This window comes from Anopheles ziemanni, chromosome 2 (genome assembly GCF_943734765.1).
Source record: "Anopheles ziemanni chromosome 2, idAnoZiCoDA_A2_x.2, whole genome shotgun sequence".
NCBI classification, from domain to species: domain Eukaryota; kingdom Metazoa; phylum Arthropoda; class Insecta; order Diptera; family Culicidae; genus Anopheles; species Anopheles ziemanni.
This window is the reverse complement of record NC_080705.1, coordinates 56689807-56705450: the sequence shown is the minus strand read 5'-3', so window position 1 is coordinate 56705450 and position 15644 is coordinate 56689807. Positions and strand designations below refer to the sequence as shown.

At 43.2% G+C, this 15644-nt stretch overlaps 1 protein-coding gene across 1 annotated transcript in view; it reads right to left on the bottom strand.

The window, feature by feature from the left end:
* Positions 1-5026: 5026 nt before the first annotated feature.
* LOC131281653 (uncharacterized) overlaps positions 5027-15644 on the bottom strand; it is a 32977-nt gene continuing 22359 nt past the window's right edge. Inside the window, exons 2-4 of the mRNA XM_058310999.1 lie at positions 7411-8016; positions 5933-7325; positions 5027-5867 (exon numbers count right to left, since the gene is read on the bottom strand). Coding sequence (XP_058166982.1) covers positions 5027-5867; positions 5933-7325; positions 7411-8016 — 2840 coding nt within the window. The remainder of the gene's footprint in view (positions 5868-5932; positions 7326-7410; positions 8017-15644) is intronic.

Sequence of the window (15644 nt, the reverse complement as noted above, 5' to 3'; positions counted from 1 at the left end):
ATTGACAAAACAGGTGCAAACATCGCCATTGCTCAAACTGCTGCAGCAATAGAAGAAGCGAACAAATCACTTGAATGGACAAGACTAACTCTGTCACAGTTAGCTTTATTTACAGTGATGAGTAAGAATGAAGTAATGCAATTATTATCAGAAGTTGAGCAAACCACTGCCCTTTGTTACATGGAAGAAGTAAAAAAAGGTTCAGAGAGATACGGAATTGTCGAAGGAGTTGCGAATAATGTTCCGTTGTTCATACACCGCCTATTCGCTGAATATGTTGCCGCGCTATGGTTCTTTTTTAATCAGAAAAGGGTTAACGCGAAAAATATTTTGAAACATCATGTTTATAATACCAACAATCGAAAAGAAATCAAACTCTTTCTAGATAGCATGATTTGTAAGGGAAAACCTTTACACATGGCAATTCTTGATGATTCAAAAGCAAAAGTAGAGATTCTTCTAAAGAATAATCCAAGCTAGATAAATGCAAAAGACGCCTGGGGAAGAACTGCATTACATTTGGCATTTGTTTATGCAACAAAAGAAAATGATGATATAGTTTCTTTATTGTTAGAATGGACTGATGAAACTTTCCTGAATTTGAAAGATACATATTTTGAGTGGTCTGCTGCATACTATGCGTACATTCGGGACAAATTAAGCGACAAGGGATTTAATTTCGAATTTTTTTCTATGTTGAAATTATTAAAAAAAGGAGCTTCTATTATTTGTGATAATTCATTCACCCAATTTGATACAGAAGATCCTGTTGATATCCTTGCAAAAGCATTACCATTTTTCTTTCATTTGTCGCATGAACTCGTCCCTAGCATAGGGAAAACTCGTACGACATGTATAATTGAGAATTTGTTTACGAAGGTAATTTCTCAAAACAAAGTTGACTTGTACGTGAGGATACCAATAAAAGCAATGTATGAGATGATAAAGCCAAAAAATGCCGTTCTAGCTCAGAGATACGAAGATAGAAAACATTATCATACCACTATGAATCTTCTAGAATTGTGTACAATTTCAGATTCAATCATTTTTCAATTCCTTTTAAAACATATGAGTTCTGATGAAAATATTTGTTCAAAAAACCCACAACTTATGCAATTAGCTTACAAATTTCGCTCAATCAATGTTCTTGAATATTTGATCAACAATGGTCATGTTGAATTGCCGGAGGAACCTAAATTTGGAGAAGAATTATTGTTCTTGCTTATACACATGCAGGAAGGCAAACACTTGTTTAAAAATAGTTTTCAAAGATACTGTATTGAGCATAACATTGCATGTCTCGAAGAAACTGAACTACCACCAGTCGACAAGGCGGGGCATTCACATGTGGATGAGAAACGTCTTTCGCTACAAAACGAGCTCTGGCGTTATTTTCCGGTAAAGTTCAGAATAAGAAACAATCTCAATATAGATTCAGGTACAGAATTTCTATTATCGAGATCAAACTGATAATAAGTTAATAGTCGAAAACATAATGCTTAAAACTAAAATAACTGTAACTTAAAATGTAAAATTAAGTGGTGTAGTCAGACTTCGTTCCATTTTTTCATTAAAAGTAGCTCGGATATCAGATGTGCAGATAAAAGCGGTCAAACACTTCTACATTTTGCTGTCGAACTGGCTCATTTTAATTTAGTCAGATGTTTGATTGACGATAATAATTTTAATGGAACAGAGAGCAATATCAACGAAAAGAACTGGAACTCTTTTTTTTATTGCGTTTCTAAAGGTTCACATAAACCAGATGTAAGAAAAAATATTTTTACTTACCTGATTGAGAAAAATCCTAAGAATGACTGTTTCGGTGTACGAGATTCAAATGAAAAAACTGTTTTTTATTACGCGGTTAAACATAATCAAACGATCTCTGACTACATAATTCAGAGAGAATTTTCAGCAGAACTGAAATATTTCAACGTATAGCAGATAAATCGTTTGGTGAAACTTATGAAAACCTCAGGATTTAATGCAAGAGAAATGTTAGAATACATCGCCAGCATATATTTGGAAGATGCAGCGTAATGTAGAAAGATATGCAATGCTTTGCATATAAATAAGATGCTTTACTACACTGATGAAATGAATCGAAATCTTTTGCATATTGCAATAAGAAATAACTGGCACGTATTGGTAAAGTGTGTATTGGATAATTTTGATTTTAATGCTATAGAATGCAATGTCGAGGACAAGAATTGGAACGCATTTTTCTATTGCGTTTCAAAATTTGCAGACATATCTGATACAAGAAAGAGTATTTTTACTTACATGATACAAAAGAATCCTATGTATGACTGTTTCAGCAAACGAGATTCAAACGAGAAGAATGTTTTTTATTATGCGCTTAAGCACTATCAAACAATTTCCGATTTCATAATTCAAAGAGAAATATCGAAACAACTTAACGATTTCAATGCACAGGAGATGAATCGCTTGGTGAAACTTTTTAATATTTCAGGATTTAATGCAGAAGATACCTTGCAATACCTTTCCAATAAATGTTTAGAAAATTCAAAACTTAGTAAAACAATAATTGACGCTTTGCACGTGAATGGGCTGCTGAACTATACCGATTAAATGAATCGAAATCTTTTGCATATTGCAATAAGAAATAACTGGTTTTTGCTGGTACAGTGTCTAGTAGAAAATTGTAAATTTTCAGTTTCGAAACCAAATGAAGAGGAAAATAACTGGAACGTATTTTTTTATTGTGTTTCTAAGAGTTTCAATGTTGAAGACGTGAGAATGAATATTTTCACTTACATATTGGAAAAGAAACCTATGTATGACTGTTTTAGTGAACTCGATTCAAACAAAAAGAGTGTGTTTTATTACGCGGTTAAACACAAACAGACGATTTCTGGCTGCATTATTCAAAGAGCATTTCCTAAACAACTTAATTTTTTAAATGTAGAGCAGGTAAATTGTTTGGTGAAACTTCTCAAAACCTCAGGATTTAATGCAAAAGAATTGTTAGAATATATCGCATGTATATATTTAGAAGATGCAGCTTTTTGTAGAAAGATATGCAATGCTTTAGAAATAAATGGGATGCTTTACTACACAGATGAAATGAATAGAAATCTTTTGCATATTGCAATACGAAATAACTGGTATGTATTGGTAAAGTGTCTATTGGGTAATTTTGATTTTGATGTTACAGAATGTAATAAAGACGAAACCGGCTGGAACGCATTGTTCTATTGCGTGTCAGAGAAAACATCAGAATCGAATGAGAAGAAAAAAATCTTCGCATACCTATTGGAAATGAATTCCACCAGTTGTTTCGATCAACTAGATTCGAAGGGTAAGAGTGTCTTTATCTACGCGACTATGTATAACAGAGAAATTGCTGATGAGATTTTGAAACTAGAATGTACACTAGCGGAAACACTACCTATCGAAAAGCGATCTTCTGTTTTTAAAGGTACGTTACAATATTCAACATTAAACGCACTTGAAAAGTTACAATATTTTGGGGAATTTGATTTGATTGACGAAAAATCGGTTAAGATCATTTGTGATTATATGAAAACAACTGGACATCTGAACTACAAAGAACAACAACAGGTCGAAATATTTTACATATTGCCATTATGGAAGGTTGGATAACATTGACGAAATGTTTGATTGATCGTTTTGGTTTCGATGTAGAGAAAATCAACCATAAAGAGAACAACTGGAATGCTTTCTTCTATTGCGTAAGCAATAGAAAAAAAAAGTGCTGAAAAGTATAATATTTTCGAGTATTTTGTTCGAAATGATGCACAGAATTGTTTCAATCAGCTAGATACGAACGGTAAGTCCGTCTTCTACTATGCAAATAGAAACAATGTAGAAATTGCTAAAGAAATGTTCAAACGAGAATGTCTCTTGACGGCAAATCTTCCCATCGACGGGCGTATCTCTGTTTTAATGGGCATGTTACAAAATTCAACTTTAAATGCACATGAAAAATTACAATATATTGAGGAAAATAGTTTGATTGATGTAAAGTCTGCAAAGACCATTTGCGATTGTATGAAAAATAGTGGAGATCTCAACTACAAAGATCATGCCACAGGTCGAAATCTTTTGCAAATCGTTACCCTGGAGGGTTGGTTCATATTAACAAAACGATTAATTGAACATTGTGGTTTCGACGTAGAGGAAATCAACAAAAAAGAAAATAACTGGAATGCTTTCTATTATTGCGTTATCAATATAGCAAAAGCTACAGAAAAGCTCAGTATATTTAATTACGACATGGAAATATATGCAATGGATTGCATAGATCTCCTGGATTCGAAAGGAAAAAGTGTCTTTTGCTACGCGACGTGTAGCACGTAACGGTGGACGGTTTTGGACGGCTCCGACGGCTCCGGACGGCTCCGGCTCCGGGCGGCTCCGGACGGCTCCGGACGGCTCTGGTCGGCTCCGACCGCTCCAAGGGCTCCGACGGCTCCGGCTGCCGACTAGCGGCTCCGGACGTTTCCGGATGGCTCCGGACGGTTCCGAGCTCGGAGTATTGCACCTACCTTACGGAGCCGCTTCCGATATTGGTGGAGTAATTCGGAAGACATCCGGTTTTTTGTCGAATTTACACTATATCACTGGTCTAAACCCATATTTTTTCCTTTATTAATCTTAAATCCGGTCGGGGGGGTCCGCGACAGCCGAGCGGTAGCGCCGGTTAGAAAATCGGCCCATGAGCGCCGGGGCTCACCACCTCGACGGCGTGGGTTCGAATCCCAAACGAGACCGGACCCTCCCCTGTACGAGAGGACTGACTATCCACGTACGTACAACAGGGAAACAAGTCTCGTAAGCCCTTAACGGGCAGGCATGACCAAGAGGTCGTTTACGCCAAGAAGAAGAAGAAGAAGAAGAATCTTAAATATTTAATTTACTTGCCGAATACTTGGTTTTTATTTATTTTAAATATCATTTGGTTAAACAGTAACGCTTAAGCTACCTATAGGCGACTACACCGATGCATGTACTATTAAGCCACGGGCGCGGATTCCCTTTAGAGAAACCCATGGCCAGCCGCTTCAGCTGGAATGTAGCCCTCGTGGCCGTCACGTGTGCGCACAAAGAACCACTGTTTGTAGTTTTTCAGTCCCTTCTCTTGATACTCCTTGCAGGCAAGCAGCGTAACCACATCCCCCTTGTGCACCGACACCGCTTCCGAGCAGTAGTTGTCCGTGATGGCCAGCAGCGTTTGTCGGACGGCCGCAGCTGACGTGCAAACGGTAACCGGGCCGTTTGGCACACTCGTCATGCCTACAGTGCCACCGAGAGAGATTCGTAAATGGTTGCTGCCACTGATAATCTGGTTGCCGTGGGAACCATGTTCGATCTTGCATGCCTGTTGCTGCTGCTGCTGTAGTTGCTGTTGTTGGCGAAGCTGAACCAGATAGTGTTGTTGTTTCGCGAGAAGATGCTGTTGCCGCTGCTTCAGCAGATGCACATAGTCTCCGCTGCCGGAACAGATCAGTTTCTCCAGCTGCTCGATCGCTAGTGCCTTCTCGGACTTTACCGATGGGGCGACCGATCCAAGCACCTTGGTGGTGAGCTTCAACTGGGCATACTGTGTCTGACCGTCGGTGGATTTCGGCTGATTTGATGCAACCGTGCGGAGGTACAGCGAGTCCAAATCGCGCTCACTGTTACAAGCAGTAATGGACGCCGCACTGCGGCTATTTGCACTACTCCGTTTTAGACGAGGTGTGCGCCGTCCTTCGGATCGGGTGCCACCTCGCAGCTGCTGGATCTCCTTCTCACTGTCGGTCAGATTGCCGCACGGTTTCGGGAAGACATCCTTGTTCGACTCCCAGCACGGCGTAGGTTTCGAGCTGGATGTTGATCTGTAACGCAATCCGAAACGATGTTAAATTGAAAATCAAAAGACAAAACCTAATGGCTCGCCTACCTTTGGTTTGAAGGCAGTATACCGAGTGGGAGACACGTGTCGTACGCTACGTAGCCCTCCTCCGCATGGGGTGTCTGTACGTACAGCCAGTTTTGGTTCTTGAACACCGCGTTCACCACCATCCCGAGGGGCAGCGGTATCTCGATCTGGTAACTACCGGGGCGCGTCTGATAGAGCGTGGCCGCGGAAGATAGCACCACAGGAATGTTACCGGGCGACGACAGGGAACACTTCGACAGGAACTCGTCGACGTTGTTAATCTCGTACCCGAAACGCTGGGAACGGTACCGTTCTCGCCGTCGCCGATGGTGATGCCGATGATGCCGATGCTTGGTGGATGCGGATGGTTCCGAGACCGTCGTGTAGAGCGACGGCTCCGAGCAGGTGTTCTTAAGCGCAACCGCTAGCTTCTCCTTCAAACCTTCGCCGTAGGCTGGTTCCTTGTTGAGGTTGATCGCGTGTTGACTGTTGTTGTTATTATGGTGCCCGTTTGCGTCCACCGTCAACCCGGTAGGGTACAGCAACAGTCGTTCCTTCTTCTTCAGCCGTTCGCTATTTTTGCGGTTGCTTTTACGATACAGATTGGATCCGACACTCGCACCCGCCGTCGTTGGCACCGGTGCCGAGGACCCCACAATGGAGGGTACCGTCGTGTCATCGTTAGCAAGGCCACGCAACTTGTCACTGTGGTACTCCGAGAGGTTGTTATCGCTAACGTACTTTTCGCTAAACAATCGCTCCTTGCTACGTGTTCTCGATTTCTTCCGCACGATCACATGATGATGATGGTGGTTGTGAACGCCATTTGAGACTGCAACCGGTTGGACGCTACCACTCGACGGTCCAACTACGGCTGCTGTAGGTCCAAGCACCTGCTGCTCTGTGGGGCTTACACGCGGTGTGCTTTGGTTCGTTTTGTCAGCTGTAGGGCCCTTGATCGGAGTGGCCTTTCCTGTCGTACTCGATACAACTGTGGGATGTTGTAACGCTTGTTGCGATTGTTGTTGGCTCGAGACGGACCCTGCTGTCGTTGAACCTTCGCGCGATTGCTCCCGAAGTACCCATGTCAGTGAAATCTTTGGTCTACGAATACTCAAGTTTTGCCCCATAGTCACCGGTACGTCGCTAGCACTGGGACCAGAGTCGTCAGATGTTAGTGGTTGAAGGATGGAAGTTTTCCCCTTGTCGCCACCGTTTCCCGCGCCAATCGTGGTAGCAGATCGTCCTGCCGACGTCGACGCACCAACGTTAATGGCAACCGCCGCTAGGCTACGGCTTAGTTCGCCAACTTCAGCGTACTCTCCACCCGGTACGGGCGATGATTGACGTGCTGGTGAGCCGTTGACAATATTTTTACAGTTTCGCACCAAATCTGGACAAAACGCATCTTGACCTGGGAAAAGGCAAGAAGAACATAAACATTGGATATCTATGGGCATGAGGGATCTTTTCCTCGAAGAGTTTGGATAAGGACTTACTTAACAGATGCTCCTTAATTCGTTGGCGCTGTTGATTCCGAAGGTTGTAGCGGTGCTGTGCATCAGTCGCATTAGGCTCGTGTTGTTGAGCAGCGTGGAATCCTGTAGCGCCGCTGCGCCCTGCAGCTCCTCCAATCGAAGAGCTCTCGTCGGACGTTGATCTACCACGATGGATGCGGGGTATGTCATTGCTGGTGTCACTATCATCGGTGGCCGAGGCAGAGTTGTGCCTAGGAGCAGCAGCAGCAGAACAATCAACTCCACCACCACCACCACCACCAGCTGAAACAGCGCTACCAATCCTAGCGATTGTTGGTGCCGCCGGAGCCGCTGGAACCGGTCTGTGTGCGTAGTGCGCCCAGTACGGTGGCGGTGGTTCCGGTGCCCTTATCGGACCACGAGATCTCGGTGGCAAAACCGGCAGCGATGGTAGATTACGTCCACCAAGCTGCTGTCGACGGCGACGTCGGTCGGCAGCGATGGCCGCCGCAACAACCGCTACGGAACCACCAACGTTGTTCGACGCTGTTGGCACCGATGCGTCCGGACCGGTCTCCGGTGTACCTGTCGTTCGGGATGCACCTGAGGTTCCGTCAGCTGTAGCAACTGAAAAAAAAACACAAAACATAAGCGTTAGAAACCATCATCGACAAACCATTGCAAGACATTTACTCCATCGCAGGTGCCCTTTCCATTACGATGATAATCGATGGATTTTACAAATCGCTACACCTTCAGAGTATCTCCAAGGGTATGGCATACACTGATGGCTCGATAAAACATGTCGCAAGTTATTCCTTGAAAGCAAAGCGTAACTTTCAGATACGAATATCGATAGCTGATGCCTCTGATAAACCTCGTTGTCGACCTTTCGCCAACGCAGGTTGCAAACCTGAAACCACCCGCACAGGTACAATTTTGTTGAATTGAGATCGAGTACAAGAAAATAGCTACGATTACGAAGATACCAATCGGCAATCTGATCTGACCATAGTTTATTCATTTATTTTCCTTCCCTGTGCCATATTACAGTTTTTTTTGGCCAGACCTTTTTCGACATTGCTCACGATCCCTGTTTACACTCAAAGGCTCCATTCCTGCCGCGATTGACGACCTTCGATAAGCACCTAAAACCCAGCCGATGCTGGCTGTAAAGTGTCTGATTCACGCCGATCGTGCGGATAATGTTGGCGATGCGTCATTTGAGAGCGACGCACTCCGTGGCACCCGCTCTGTAGCTAATTGATGTTGAAGCAGCGGGAATCGATGAAGCGAAACGATAATCTTCCACTCCGAACAGAGCCCCTCCAACCCGGTGTTTCGCCCTTGCCTGGTGATAATTACGCGCACGTTTATACCATAATAACCTTCATAAACTATTTCCACTTTTAGAAAGTTGTCATCGAAATGGTTCAGCAGCGGTTGGTCGGCTGGGATCGACGATATTTTCCAATCGATGTCGGTACACTCTGGAATCACGATCGAAATTACCGCTTGGTGGCGGTGCTTGGTTAACTAGCAAAGATTTCATGTGCCTGTTTATGAGCGTGCGGACATTAACCCAGGTCTAAAAACGCTCATCAGAATATATCATGCCGGGTAGTTGATCGATGAGTTTATACGAAGGGCAAGACATAAATCGAGCATGGTGAGCAATAAAAACAGTTTCAGCATCAACCTATACAATAAGGAGGTTCGATAATAAGGTTCTATAAATTTACAAGGTGCATTAGTTACTTACTATGAGAAACTAATTTTATTCCATTGTACCATACTCAAATTACCATTCAAGAAACAAAAAATCAGATTTAAAATATCCTCGATGAACTAAGGTAGTACAATAAAAGTTGCACCTCTTAAGCGAAAAACTTTAATTTCTCGCAATCCATTAAACGAAATATTCGAAAATTTTACAGATCAATGTACTATCCCGTCTTCTACTAAAAAAAATGCGAAATAAATGACACGAAAAACGAACTTATTACTCCCAAATTGTTAATTAAACGAAGAGCACTTTTGCCCCGCGTCATTTAAAATTGGGGGGAATAATTATTTAATCGACACTCGATATTTTTTGAGTGTCTGCAACGGTAACAGCAAGGTAGATTATGCCAATAAATGTAATAAAATCTGCTTCTAACTTATAACAAAAATATTTAAAATAGAATTAATTTATAATAGAATAGGTTTAAACTTTTGTATATTTTGTTGGGAAAGTGCCATTCTGAGTAAGATTGTAAATCTTATGTGTTTTGTCTAACATTTACAGCAGTTATATTTTTTCTGGATGAGGATGTTTTGTCTCCACAACCATAATCTATAATCTCTAGAATACAAAGACTATGAAACCAAATCTGTTCAGTATTCAAGGTACTTGATGAATGTCACCGAGACATCTTGCTACACTTTCCCTTTTAAATTCCTTGAATTTTAGTTGAACTTTAATTACAAAATGTAGTCACTACGGAATTCGCTACTTCTTTAACTTATGCAGCAAAGCACAATGTTACCGAATTAGCATCCAACATATACATATTTTGGATGCAAGTTTTAAACTTTCTAAATAACTCTACCTTAAATTTCCTAAATAAACGTATGTGATAGACAAACATAGTATTAAACGGGTTTCATAATGAGTAGTAACGAATTGCGTTAAAATTCCATCCAATTAAAATAATCAACCATATAAACAATTTTGTCTAATGACTTCTCCAACAACGCGCAATGAACGCGATTCGTACTTACAATATTAAAAAAATCTCATTAAACTGGAATAAATGATACAATCTTACTACCCAGGTTTTTTGTTAGTAACTGACATGCTTTTCTCCTAACCGCCCCATTTGCCTGCTTCTCATGATGTCCCAATGCGAACCCAACTTTGACGAACGATGTCAGCGTGACGACTTCGTAACCCTGACGACAAACCGATGGAACCGCAGGCAGCAATTGGAAAACCCACAGTGGCGATACCTGGAGGTCGTGCCAGAAAACACGTCTAACAATTACACTCTCGTGAGACTTTCGTTTTTTCCCCGGCTGACCAAAGGCACCTCGGCGAAAAGATAACAATGTGAAAAACCATACGGGGCCCCCACTTTCCCACCGCGAGTCGCAAGATAGATGTGGCAAGCTTCGCCACTTCCCCACACAATGGTAGATTCTGTTTTCCTTTACTCGAGCTATGCTTTTCCCTTTGCGCAGAAATGTTCGCAGGGAAATTACAAACATCATGCTAACATCCTCATTATCGTCGTCATAATCTTCAATCCGGTGCGTGTCGGCGTTCAATTATTCATAGATCGCACAATCACTAATTAACCCTAAAACAGCATCCGTCCCCATCGGGATGGCACTGTTTGCATCTGTTGGCGGTCCTGCCTGCGCCCGAGACGATAATTTCATCAATCCACCACCACGAACGACCTGGAACCACAGCTCCGTCTAGACGTGGTTCCGACATCCCGGGGCGAGCCAGCCTTAGATCGCATCTTTATCCTCCCATTGGCAAACGCTAATGGGAAGATTTGTTGGGTAAAAAAGCAAGTTCGTCTGCCGATTAGGACCTATCAACTTCTCCGGTCCGTATTGGAGCGCGATCGGGGTCAAAGGTCGCACACCTTTCCACGGTGGTCACGGTGGATATGTCTTTGGTGGAGTGACGGAGAGCGGGGGGAGCGTTTACGGATGGCGTTTAATTGAATTCCATTATCGAAGGCTCGACCCGGCAGACTCTCGGTGAATCGGTGCTACGACCCGGAATGAGAAAGATAAGCTCAACCTATGCTCCGTACAGGCAAAGATTTCCCATTATTGGACGAGGACCAACCGTACGGTGCTGCGGACGGAAGAGGAAATACTCACAGGGCTTCGGCCTACAATTCAATGAGCTCGGTAAATTTGAATTTAATATCACCGGGCGGCCGGAAAGCGTCATTCCACAGCATAAGCAGTCTCGGCGTTTGTGCAATCACGTTTTTGCATCACACACTTCTCCTCGCTCCGGTGCGCCACATGCCGAAAATATGGCGAGGAGACGAGATGAAGCTATCGGTATCGGAGGACGGACCATCGACGCTCGCTCTTCGACCGGCTACGAACCCAGTGTGGCCAATGGATGCAAATTGATGCACCGGTTGGGACGTGATTTTCACCTGTCGTTGGCAGCCCCAGGTAGAACCGGAGACACCATCGAATACCTTGCCCCAACGGGTGGGCTGGCCGAGCTTTTGGAACACGCTCATTAATGTGTCCATCACACCCAGGCCCGGTTCTTTCTCGCCATCAGCAGAAAGAACAACCCGGTCGAACCGAACCCGGTCTGGTAGGTTCATCAAAAACAGCAGTATCGCACCGTTCGGTAGACTAGTTTAGGACTAGACGTCGGTCTCCTTCAGGCCATCGGTCCTGGGTGTACAACTTGCTCACTCAAGACTCCCTCGATTAACAGTCCCGCACTGTTGGTTTATGCCGAGGATAAGTGGAACACATTTCGCCAACAAGCCGGTTGGTGTTCCGCTGCATTAATTGTCCCTACGTGTCCCATTATCTTTCAATTTGAATCTCGTTTTGTCGGTTGCAAGTTGTGCCGAGCAATTTATCATTCCTGAGCCGTTTAGCTCTACCGTTGTATGGCTTGAAGTGCAATGCACGTGCATCTAATTATCATTAAATCTTGGGTCAAAATTCTTCAATTAGATGCAAACGTCTAAATTTATTTCAAAATAATACACCCTCGCTGGCACCATCTCTTACCAGCCGTTTGATAACCTAGGTGTTTTAAGGTGTCTCTAAAAATATTTCTCTGCAATTCAACATCGACATTGCCGTACCTCCGTTAATCTTACCCCCAGCTTGGTTTGATAAAGAAATTAGTTTGTATCTACAATGTCGGTGTGTTTTATCGTCCCCGCGCGATACAATCCAACCTGTTCGAGCCCTGAGCCCTCCCTGGTTTGTTTACGGGCAATAATTTTTCTATCACGACATTTCCACGCTTTAACAGGCTTTAACGTTGCGTCGCCGGATTGTGCTTCGGCTTTTCCCAAAATACACACCGAGCTGCAGACCTTCTGGCGAGAATACTGTTTGTTTGTGAAAATACAGTTGGAGAAGGTAATTTAATTTATCTTTAATATTATGAAATATGAAATATAGTTTATTATAGAACCTTTTATATTCGAGTGTTCGATAATTTCCATTTCTACACAAATCGTATCATAGCTATTCCTTCCGTACAATTTTATAAGAGCGGAAAACAATTAAAAAATCTTACAAAACTTTTATTCTCGCCGTTTTACTAGGAAGTTACAAAATTTCTTTACGTCACTGAATGTTTTATAACAAACATTATCTTCATATCACATTCAACTATCGAAACTAACACCTGGCTAACCAAATGTATTTTGCTAAAAACTGTAAATCTTGCAAATAATTGTTTTCGTTTAAAAAACCTTTTTTTCAAACGTTAAGACAAATTTTTTGACTTATCTGTTGCCCCATTAATACATTCTCTATCGCGAAATGTTTTTTATTATTATCTCTTTTATCTTTTAATTATTTATTCTGGTTCATCAACAAATATGTAGACACAATTAGATCTTTCTTTATTGGAACGTCTCACGCTATTTATCAGCAGATTGTAAATAAAAGTATCGTAACATTGAGCTATATTTCTACAAAAGAACTTTCTCAAGTTGCTATAACCCCAAAGTGATCAGTATGATCATATAAAATACAAAGTGTTTATAACTTCGAACGGTACGAAGATTGGCACCATGCCATCCTTTAACTTCGTCGTTTATCTACGACCCATTAAAACGCGGAAGGTGTCATTTCGTAACGCCTGCCTTTTCCGCGATCGCACATAATCTGCAACCCGTGTCGTAGTGAATACTTTTAATCATATCATCCTCGTGAGTCCGCGCACCCCTGAAAACCTTGGTACCATGGGATCTTAAGGCAAGCGGGAGGAAGGTTTATGCTTCTTGCATGTACGCTCGTTGCTGTTTTACTACGTGTACTTAAGAAGGTTCGCAACTATGGCTGTTCGCCCGAAATGGGTTTTCCCCGCATTCCAGACAGGCAGTTTTCCTGCCGTGACTGTGAGGAACGCTATGGGTGCATGTTTCCGCCCTTCTGGGGTAGGAAAGCGGCGAGTGGGCCAGGTTGAGCATTCTATAAAGTTCAGAGGTGTCCGGCTGTGGCCGGGTTTTCGGAACGGCAGCACTGTAACCAATGCCTTTACTTTATTCGGTATGCAGTTAAGCATCTACTTTCATCCTCTTCCAGATGCAGGTGATGCCAAGGAACTAGTGAGCCCAAGTATAGGCCATACAGGAACGAAGATGGGGAGTGCGAAAGAGCAAGAGATAATCCGGGCGAACGGCCAGCCCAATAAATCGACCCGACAACAAGAGCCGGCCAATCATAAAAAGCCGTATCTAATGTGCATGTTAATTTATGGAAAATCGACATTATGAAACCTGAGCTCACGCGGCACCACCGCACGACACCCATTCGCCATTCCGCGCGGTCGACGAACATTTGGCTCGGAGAATCAAGGCAAGGGATTCGAACCAATCTGAACCGAGTCCAACGGAGGGGTTTTCTCTTGTTGACCCAAGGTAACGCCCGAAGTGGGACCACTAAAATGTTTCCCTGGTAAGCAATGCTCCCACAAAGCATCAGCTCTAGTTCTACTCCCAAAATCGCGTCCAACCGCTAGCGACCTGTTGCTCCCGTGTTTGCGCATCATGGCAGCGCGTGAGCGTCATGGGGAGCTCGGAATTAATTCCCTCATTAACACCGATACGCACCGATAGCGCACCAAAACCGCGAGCCGTCGGTGGAATTTTATCTCGCACGCAATCCTGCCGCTGTCTGCACAACAACAAAAACCAACATTTAAAAAATGTGCGAGCAAACACAAACGTCCAAGGCAGCGAACCGTGGCTCGTACGGAAACGAAGCCAATATCCCGCCTGAGGTCCCTAACGCAGAACCGGTTGTGGGTATCGGTTTGATATCTTTTTTGTCGCATCCACGAGCCTACCGACAGGCTGCGTTGGGGTTTGGCTACAACGATCGAGTCAGAAGAGGGGGGTGGCTTCTGTTCTTGCCGGACAATCTTCATGCCACCGTTCGTACTGCTGCTGTTGCCGTGCTGTCTCCCGTGTTTTACATGAACATGTACGTCCAACGACGTTCGCTCGTCCCCTAAGATTCCCCGTTTCCATCCGCGACTTGGCCATACGTTCTGCCTACGGGCCTGCGTGTGGCTTAGGTGCTGGTTTTTGCCCGCGGTTTTCTTTTATCCCCGACCCGAACCGGGCGCGCTCGACCGCAAATGGAAAGAAGGCCCTTTGGGTTTGCTGCAATTCCCCGCGGCGAGATGCGTCGCTCCTGTCGCTGATGTGACGTTGTAATGGTTTGCAAATCGGTGCTTATGGTACCGGCTTATTGGCGAGATTTTCACGCATAATTACACCCCTTGCTACCAGCCCGACCGTGCGCCCGTTGGAGGAAGAGAAATTGCTACATGACTATGTTTTTACTGGCTCTAATGGAGCGAATGTCGTTGGTGTTGCTTTTATACACTCCCGCATTATGCTACAAAGTATGCATCGTTGTGATAGATCCGATTAGGCATGTTTTATACGAGTAATAAAAGCATCGCAAAACTGTGTGTTTCCCACCAGCAATACGATAGCAAAGAAGATCGATGTCGCATTAACAATTCATCAACACTAAACGATTTATAAAATAACATAACGATTCGAACGATAAGGTTCAATTACTTAATAAGCTGGAAAAAAGATTCTATGGACGTATAAAAACGCGCGATTCTGATAAATTATTTTACTTTTCTTTATCAATGTGAACAAGTTTTTGTAATGCTTTTTTTTTGTAACTTAAAAATGTTTTTTACACCCCAGCACTTTGATTTTACAAACATGTTTCGCACATCAGGGTTACTTGCAAATACAAGGGAGTAATTCTATTGTAAGCCGACAATTTTTTCACATTTTTACATTCAGTGGAGTTTAGTGGAGTGGAACGCGCAATTTGTATGGTACCTAATTTGCGAACTTTTAAATCGTTCTGATGACTATGTCACACAAAATTAATCCTTTAAAACTCATGTTGTTCAAATCCATTGCCTGAAATGTCATGTTCCATTGGACCTGGAACGCATTTGTATTACTTAAGAAATCTCGCATGTGTTAAGTGAC